Raw genomic sequence first — 10,113 nt, 5'->3', positions numbered from 1 at the left:
GAAATTCGAAAATGGATGTTTAAGAGCTCTCAAAGATTATGTTTTAGAGTTCTCGAGGAGAATGCTAAGGAGCACAGATCGGGAGTGATCAATGACCAATAAAATTTTTCTCTTACAATATCCCAAAAATCGTAGATTGAAAAGGAGTCATTGACCGTATTGCAAAAAGAGTGAATGCCCGAAAAAAGCCACAAGGTTAGAGCGTTGAAACAAAATGACATCGCTGACAGAATGATATGTCGAAATTAGAAATAGCTGCAAAAAGCGGGTAGCGTTTTTAGAAAGTTCTGATATAAACGATTCTGGAATAAGCGAGGATTTCTATTTTTCCCGTCTCTTTTTTAACAGCTGCCATAGTCATATTCGATTGGGGCTATTATTGGCCTTTAATTGATTTTTTTAATTCGTCCACAAGATGATTGTGGCCACATATGAAGCTAGATTAACATATCTTTTTCGGATTTTGTAAAATGTGTTTGTCAATTTTTTGCTCACAAGCGCATGATTTATTGTTTAAATGCTTTCCAATTAATTTTTGCATGAAATATTTTGCTCGATGCATCTTTATTTTGTGAAATACTTGTTAGCCTTTTGGTTTCTTAAATTTTTTGAGATAATTTGCGCTCTGCTGCGAAATTTTAAGCACTCGAAACATTCTATTACTTTTGAAAATTAGGTATGAAACGTACAAAAGTTTTGAAATTATTAGTTGTTCAAAGATGGTTCTGATATTGTTTTAAGCGTCTTGGAGACGTTCATAGCTTACCACCAATGCATGTTGCATTTATCCCATACTTCTTTTCGAGGTTATTTTTAGATATGATTGTCGACTGTGTCATTGTCATCAGAACAAAATACATTAAACTTCTATTTATATACCGATTTAATAGTTTCGCTTAAAATTTTAGAATTGCGCTTTTTTAGGATTTGTCAATTGGTTCAGGATAATGTACAACAAATCACTTTCTGGTAAATGCATCAGTTATTTTAATGATGGGATGCGCACATATTTTGTTCCAAAGGTTCATGGAAGTTTTTAAATAGATTTTTCAGCTTGCTTTTGTGGACATGCTAGTATTTATTTAAACAATTTTACAACAAAGTGTTGGCGTTTCAAATAAAGCGGGGAAACAAAGACTCAACAGCCGCGTACCTTAAAAAACGAATATTCGTTAGTTTGCGTGGACTTCTACGGCTTTAAGAAAATTTAAAAGGCGAGAAGTTAGATTGATTGAAAAACCGAGGGAGTTCATAAGTTTGTACTGGTGTTTTTAATTACCAAAACTCACAGACCGTTAAAACAATGCTGAGCATCTAGTCAACTTATGTCATTCGAGAAAGTGTTGCAAATTAAAAATTCGTCAGCTAATTAATGCTCATATACTGTTGAAAGTACTGCTGAGTTATGAATGAAAAATATGCCTGTTCTTATTGACTGTGTTATGATCTCATTATCATGGTTGTAGATAAATAATATTGCATTTTACTTCACTGTGCGAAGATGGAATCTGAGCTATAAAAGCTTAATGTTTAAAAAGTAAGGATATTCTGCAGCAGGTCCTCATTAAATTTTTCGGAAAGTTTCAAAGAGAACGTGGGCATCGCACACTATATTAAATCACATTTGAATTACATACAAAATTGCGTATCAGTACACGATTTTTCGGTACAAAACGTGACACACGAGAAAACTGCTTGATACATGACTTTGCGCGTAAAATTTCGTGAATATCGGGTTGCATATTAAGTTTTCACATGATTGACACGAGTTTTGTGTAATTTCTCTTATAAGCGTATACAAATTTTGCGTGATTCAATATGATTTTTCAAGATTTTTTGAGAGAAGTCGGGGTTAATTTTAAGTGAGGAAAAAGTTTTAACTTTTGTGATACTTAATCTTGTGCCAGTATTGTGATCACGAAATCGCTGATCTCTAATAATCACAAAATTTTCTTTGGTTTCCCTCGCACTGCCATACACACACCGAAAAGAGCTCACGTAAAATTAGATAAGCTCCTACATGAATACAGGGGAAAATATCCTGCATCATTTTACAAGAACTTTCGATATCCATGCAACATGTTCCAAGGTAACCGTCTTGCAAGAACTGCCGGAGACATTCCTTAGCTGTTGCGTGAGCCTCTGTAGCTTAGTTAAAGACTGAAAAACACATTTGGAGCTACACCCTGGCCACCAAAAAATTAGAGATGGTGAAAATCTAAGACTGACACGTAGACAGTATTATCAGAAAAATGCGCGAAAGGAGAAATGAATTTAGTTGGAGGTTTCGCGCAACAGTAAAAGAGAGCTAAGACAACCAATATAAACAAGGCAAGTAAGCAAAACAAGCAATACCAAAAGGGGCGAGAAGAGAGAGTGAGAAAAGTCGGTTTTGCGCAAAACACGAAAATTGAGGGCACGGAAAAGGGTGCGATATAAGCGCAGAAAGGAAAGGAGCGAAAGTGAATAGAGTGGGGTATGTGCTCGGCACAGAAACAGAAGACAAGCACATGGCCATAGTGGAAAGGAATTGCAACGAGAAGACATGAGCGAAAGCGAAAAGCGAACGCGAAACCGAACGAGTTAACAACGAAACGCCATCCGGTGAAGGTGATATGAAACTTTCTGTTTAGGCTAGAGAGAAACAACATTTTCAAGCCAAAAATTTGGACCCCAGTTCTTGAATTTTTGTGTGTTAGCCTGTTAGGAGGAGCGTGCTGTTAAAGAACAAGTTTTGAACGGACTCTAAGGTTAATGAGATCATAATTTTCATGTGAAGTTTTATTGAATGCTTTTAATTTCAACATTGAAAACTGCCACCTACCACAACGAACGTACACATTGAAAATTTTAAATAATATCTTATTTTGAGTTAATTAAGTAGAACAAGCGCAATAAATTTCATCCGTTTCCACCAGTCTACAGAGATAATATTCATGCATGCAAGAGAATGAACCCACCAACTGTAACGAAAAACTAACTTTTGATTATAGCTAGCTTTAAAAATTGAATGTAACTGTTGCATGATTCTTGAACCAATAAACTTTCTTTCATTTCCAGCGGAATTTTGATCTCAACTCAGGATATTTTATTTGAAGATATTTGATCAAAACTAAACCAAATTTTTTGGTCTGAAAGTAAAACAATTTAGCGAAGCTCATTTTTTTTGTATTCCTTCTCTTCAACTGAGCTGTTTCTGAAAAATTATAAATAATAATACAACAAAGAAACAAAAATTTTCAATTAGATTCCGAGAAACTAAGCAATGATCTCTTTCACTCAAAAGCTTGCGGGAAATGCTCTGAACTAGTGCTGAAATGCATCAAATTTCAGCGCGTTGATTGTTCAGAAGTTTCACTCTCAGCAAAATCTTAAGCATTAATTCAAAGCACGTTACTTTTTCAGCGTTATTTCAGCTTTTTGCCGCACATTTTACTACCAATGCAACTTCCCATAATTTAACCAGCGCTAATTCAGCACCTAAAATAATTGATTCAAAAGTTGCGGTAAATTCTGAAATAGCTCTGAAAAAAGTGTGGAATCAGTGCTAAAAGTTTGTGTATTGACAAATATCATAAATTCTGGCAAGTTTTGAAATATCAGTTGAATATTTGTGCTGGAATAGTAGAGGACAAAGGCAGAATTAGCTCTGAAAATGATACCGTAAAAGCGCTGAATCTCCTTGAATCCAGCGATTTTTCGAATTTCAGCACTTATCAGCGCGCTTCCAGCAAAAATAAACGCTGCATTGTCGCATGCACCTCAACCCGGGCATAAAAGTTTTAAAATAAAGTTGTTTTGAGTTTTTCTATTGTAAGAAGTTTGAATGACATTTGGACAGAAGTTTGTGCATGTGACTAAACATGTACAGGGTATCGACATTCCGAAGTACAATCAAATCCATCACTGCTTCGACTGGGTTGGTTTGAAATGGGCACCACCAGTCGTGAGTTCCAGGCACTAGAGTTCTGTTCCGGGGATGCACAAACCCATACACGTCGATCAGATTTCTTTCAAACGCGTGCTGCTGTGCTTCGGTGCGGGGTAAGGGAAGCAGACCTGATAAAGAATTCACTATTTCACTTAAATTAAAGCTGTGCATTTTTGTGGTCAGAATCATATCTTAAAAATATTTTAAATTTGTCCTCTCCGACTCTATTTATCAAAGTTACTAGCCAAGGTTAACTGTTATCTAAGTTTTTATAAGCTGTCGTCGAAGTCATCACGCCGTGAAGTATCATTTTTATTGAAGAGTCAAGAATATACATCATCTTACAAAACACAAAATGAAACTTTTATGTGTCGTCTTAAATGCATAAAAGACAGTAAATGGTAATTAACTGGCTGAAGCATCATTGAAGAAAACAAATTGTGAGAACCTCTGTCGCGGGAAATCAAGAGTCTCAGGAGAACTCGACATTCTCAGCAAGTGTTAGTATTCTCGACCTTCTAGTGTTCCTCGGGTCTAGCTCTTCAAGCTGTATTGATTCAACGATATTCACCAATCTCGAAACCATCAGTATTCGGTTTTCAAAAGATTATCATTTTTAACTATTGAAGTAAAGAACATCTTCAAAAAGAAACTGTACTCAATTTACAAGTTCCCGGGTCGAGGTTTTGACAAAAATTAATGTAAGATTAGCGGTGAATAGCGGTGAAAAAAAAACTTTTTTCACCGCAAAGCGCCCGCATCTTTTAGCGTTGAATGCGCTGAAAGCGGTGAATTTTTGTAAGAATAGCGTTGAATTTTGCGGTGAAAAATTTTTTTTCACCGCATTCACCGGAATTCTTACAAAAAAGAAACTGCCGTACAAGGGTTCGAACCTCTACCTCATGCGTGTGACCAACTTCGTAATCCACTCCGCCATCTGTCACTTACTTAAAGGATATTTCCTGTGAATATAAGATAAGCGTTGAAATTAGAGCGGTAAATTTTTGTAAGATTTGCGATTTTAGCGGTGAAAAATTTTTTTTCACCGTATTCTGCTGGTAGCGGTGAAAAATTTTTTTTCACCGCATTCTGGTGGTAGCGGTGAAAAATTTTTTTTCACCGCATCCTGCTTGTAGCGGTGAAAAATTTTCTTTCACCGCTTAAGCGCTGAAAAAAAAATTTTCACCGCTTAAAAGTTTTTTTTTCACCGCATTCATCGCATTGAACGCAAATCTTACACTTTTACTCAAATTCACCGCAAATCTTACATCTTTTAGCGATTTCTAGCGGTGACACCTCGACCCGGGTTTGTTAAGTTTCCCTCAATGATAAAACTCGGCGACTTCTTCCTTAATACAAGCCAATGCCGTAGATATTTTATAGATATTACAATTGGATAAAAATTGAACTGCTGAAAAAATAATAATCATCAACTGACAATTTTTTACTGACAATGAGAGCCAGCCAAAAGCTCTTAGTGAAGGTTTCTATAATGCTTTCAGAAACACTGACTTTACCAAAAAAAACAAAAACATAGGAGGACAAGTCCTGAAACACAATACAATCCAAAGAATTGAAAGAAAAAGTTAGAACTACTGTACCTGACCAGCAGATCAGTGGAATAACGCCAGTCAAAAAGAAAAATTTCAAAAGTTGAGAAACAAAAACTAAACAAAAAAATAATCATTGTAAAACCTCTTGAGGATTTTACCCAGAAGGCCAAATTTGATCAAATTAATTATACCCAATAACCCAGGCAAAAGCCTTGAGCTTTATTAGCCAATAAAAATAGCAAGAATCGACGAATAGCGAGAATCGAAATATGAATACTTAAAAAAAAATTGAAATTTGGAAAATTAAAAGAAAGTTTCTTAACTTTGCAATATTAAAAAATTCAATTATTCAACAGTCGCTTCTTTTCTCCGGACTCTGTCCAATCACCTACCTGCATTACTTAAAAAAGATTCAATGGCCCGTAACGATTGATAAACTTAGAAAATGACTAAAGTTACAGAAAATTTGAAAACAATTGCAAATTATAAGGAAAACCATCTCATTGACTCCAGAAGCTAACCATTAACCCAACTGCATGCCTTAAAAAATTGCATCGGCTCATACAGATCGATAAACTAGGAACATGACAACATTTTTCAGAAACATTGAAAAAAATTTCAAATTTTACAAAAAAATTGTAAAAATTCGTGGTAATGGAAAGTTGAAAACCATTTCATTGCTCCTAGCAAAGCAACTATGCAGTACCGTACTAGAAAAACTTTGAGGAGGTTTTCTGAACACTGAAACAAGAAAAAGAGCAGAAGACCAACACTTTGACAAAAATTGAAAAAAAAATTGCAAATTTTATCAAAAAAACTGCTAAAATTCTTTATATTATAATGTTAAAACAAACTTAATGCCAATAAAAATTATGCAAAAACCTGTTATCAGATCATAGAGGAGATTTTCTGGCCCCTGAGGCTGGAAAAATTCAAGAAAGGACAAAAACCTTAGAAAAAACTTCAAAAAGAGAAAGTTTTTTTCAAAAATTTGCTAAAATTCGGGACACTAGAATGTTGAAAACCACTCCATTTCCACCAGAAACTCTTCAGACATTTAGTTCGTAACCTTCGAAGAGGTTCGATGGCCACTGAAGCTGGAAGAACTAAAAAACGAATAAGAATTTCAGATAAATTAGAAAAATTGCAAATGGTATCATTTTTCTTGATTATGTTTGCATTACCAAAACATATAGCTCATAAAATGGCCATAGCAAGTATTTATATCTCGCAACAGACCTTTATCACCTTTCTAAAAACGTCAATTCAAGACTAATCAAACATAAAACTCGAAAACTGACGACAAAAAATGTGATAAATTGCACGATTTTTAGCTAAAAAAAACTCGCAAAAATTGACTTTTTAACCTTGAAATTTGGCCTTCACGGCAGCCTCAGCACTCTAAGCACTTCAGAACCTGCTAAAGCTAAATCAGGTCTTCTACTGAAACTTAATGCCCACTGGGCCTTACCTGTATATTCCGTTTTGAAAGATCAAAGTCATAAAAATTGTGTAAAAAAAATCTTACAAAAAAGATAGAGCACCAATACAATCCAATTCTTGGATAGTAAAAAACAGCAGGAAACAGCTCTTGACACAATTCAAAGGAATTCCAATAACTAATCAAAAAAGTAGACCTAGACTGTGCATGGATTGGGGAAAAAATTAGAAAACAACAGATCTAAAAGATGTGAAAATAGATAAAAATAATGTCAAAATGGTGCATTAGAACACAAAACAACTAGCAAGAAAGCAAATTCCTGCTAAAACGCCGCTTTCTCACCCTACTTTGAAAATAAAGCGACAAAATTTTACGCCTCAAAACGAATCGCTTTTTCGCACTACTTCCTGCTTCGGCTCGGCCAAAATCATCACTTCAGTTTTACTTCAAATATCATGAAAATGAACCGATCCTAGAAAAAAATAGCCGGAAAAATTCAGGAAACGACTCGAAGTCGTATCCCTCAAAGTCGTATCCGCCGAAGTAAAATTTGACAAAGGCTGAACCAAAAACGTAAATCGGAACCCAACTGTACATTCAAACGATTAGAGTTTTAGATTTTAGATAGTTTTGTGGTAAGTAGCGGCAGTTGATTAAAAATTGTGACGAACAATCTGAATAAAGGTTCTAATATTGATAAATTGAGACAGAATTGACCTCATCTTTACTTTCCCATTAAACTATTTTTGTCATAGCATGGAAATCAGGAAATACGTGCAGTAGGTTCAAAAATCACGAAATTTTTCCAGCCAACTCGAAAAACGCCCAAATTGCCTTACTGATTAACATCGGGAACTTCCAGCTCATATGTTTATCCATGAAGTTCAATTGGCTGACTGAGGCGGTCCCAGTTATAGAATTAAACAGAACAGCGAGCTCAATTGCTTTTAAGAAAACAATTGGAAAATTTTTGCGCTGTTCTCGGACTTCAAAACAAGTGACCACTGTTACTTTTATTCAATTATTCTACGAATTACCAATTAATTGCAAATGACGTGAATGACTTAAAAAATGCGAGAAACAATGACATGAAGTGAAAAAAATTACAATGCAAACTTGAAAGCTTGCCTGAAGCCATGTTCTAGGGCGCGACTCATCTGGGTGCGATCAATGTGGTCGTGGGTCGCGGATCTCATCCTAATTGGTCAATTTCCCAAAGTTCGTGACAGTAAAATGTTGAAAACCACTCCATTTCCACTAGAAACTCTGCAGACACTTATTTTTTATCATGTTGGAATCTTCGCAAGAGGTACTAGGGCCACTGAAATTGGGAAAAATTAAACAACGAAAAAAATTCCAGAGTAAAATTGCAAAAAATTTGCATCATTTCTCTTGATTATGTTTGCATTACCAAATAGCTCAAAAAATGGCCATAGCAAGTATTTATATCTCGCAACAGACCTTTATCACCTTTGAAAAACGTCAATTCAAGACTAATCAAACAAAAAAAACTCGAAAACTGACGACAAAAAATGCAAAAAATTGCAGACTTTTTAGCTCAAAAACTCCTAAAATTTACATTCTAAACATGAATTTTGGCCTTCCCGGCAGCTGCAGCAATCTAAGCACTTAAAAACCTACTAAAGCTAAATCAGGGCGTCTAATGAAACTTAATGCCCACTGGCCCTTACCTGTTTATCCCGTTTTGAAATATCAAAGTCATGAAAATTGTGTAAAATCATCTTACAAAAAAGATAGAGCGCCAATACAATCCAATTCTTGGACACTAAAAAACAGCAGGACAAGTCCTGACACAATTCAAAGGAATTTCAATGACTACACAAAAAACTAGACCTAGAATGGACTGTGCATTGATTGGGGAAAAATTTAGAAAATAACAGATCCAATCAATGTGGAAAAAAATAAAAATCAATGTGAAAATGGCGCATTAGAACAAAAAGTAACTAGCAAAGCGAATCCCTGTTAAAAGGTCGTTTTCTCGTCCTACTTTGAAAAAGGATCGAAAAAATTTCACGCCTCAAAAGCACTCGCTTCTTCGCTTCACTTCCTGGTTCGGCTTGGCCAAAATCATCACTTAATTTTGACTTCAAATATCAAAAGGTGAACAGATCTTAGAAAACCGAGCAGGAAAAGTTCCGGAAAAGACTCCAAGTTTATCCCTCTAAGTCATATACCCCGAAGTAAAATTTGACAAAGGCTCAACCAGAAACGTAAATCGGTACCCAACTGTACATTGAAATGAGTAGGGACTCAGATTTTAGATAGCTATCGTGGTAACTACCGGCAGCTGATTACTCATTCTGACTAACGTTCTGAATAAACGTTCTATTACTGATAAATTGAGACAGAATTGACATCGTCTCTAATTTCCCATTAAATCATTTTTGTCATAGCATGGAAATCAGGAAATACGTGCAGTAGTAGGTTCAAAAATATAACGAAGTTTTCCCAGCCAACTCCGAAGACGCTCAAACAAATTGCCATATTGGTTAACATCGGGAACTTCTAGCTCATATGTTTATCCACGAAGTTCAATTGGTTGAGGCGGTCACAGTTAGAAAAATAAGCAGAAAAGCGAGCTCATTTGCTTTTGTGAATAAAAGTGAATAAAATAGTTTGCGCTGTTCTTGAATGTGAAGAAAAATGACCACTGTTATTTTTATTCATTTATTCCACGAATTGCAAATTACTTGCAAATGATGTGAGTGACTTAAAAAATGCGAGACAATGACATGAAGTGAAAAAGAATTACAATGCAAACTACAAAAATTTAAAGCCTGCTTGAAGCCGTGTTCTAGGGCGCAACCCGTCAGGGTTTGATCAATGCGGTCGTGGGTTGCGGATATCATCCTAATTGGTCAATTTCCCTTTCCCATGATTAGAAAAATAAAGTTGTATACCTTTTGCAACGAAATCTTGCAAAGCATAAGCTGTAGCTTATATGGTAGCATACTAATTTTGATAGATACAAATAGTAATTTTGAATTCTGCGTAATAGCAGCCGAACAATATTAGGAAGAAGCGGAGTAAACTGATGTACGCCATGAAAAGAATTGGCGGCTTAACTTATTTGAATTTCCCCGACTGAAACGGAAAATAAAACTACGGTCCTCCATTTTGGCTCGGCATAAAACCATGCCCTCGAATTTGGCTCGGTCTAAAATTTT

The 10,113-nt window shown here is 35.4% G+C and overlaps 1 protein-coding gene across 1 annotated transcript in view; it reads right to left on the bottom strand.

Moving 5' to 3' along the window:
• Positions 1–3,552: 3,552 nt before the first annotated feature.
• The window catches only part of LOC142337127 (uncharacterized), a 46,828-nt gene continuing 40,267 nt past the window's right edge, over positions 3,553–10,113 (bottom strand). The window contains exon 4 of the mRNA XM_075386224.1: positions 3,553–4,059. Within this exon, the coding sequence (XP_075242339.1) occupies positions 3,809–4,059 (251 nt within the window). The 3' untranslated portion in view covers positions 3,553–3,808. The remainder of the gene's footprint in view (positions 4,060–10,113) is intronic.

Source organism: Convolutriloba macropyga, chromosome 3 (genome assembly GCF_964194025.1).
Source record: "Convolutriloba macropyga chromosome 3, txConMacr16.3, whole genome shotgun sequence".
Lineage (NCBI taxonomy): Eukaryota > Metazoa > Xenacoelomorpha > Acoela > Convolutidae > Convolutriloba > Convolutriloba macropyga.
This window is presented reverse-complemented; position numbering and strand designations above follow the sequence as displayed.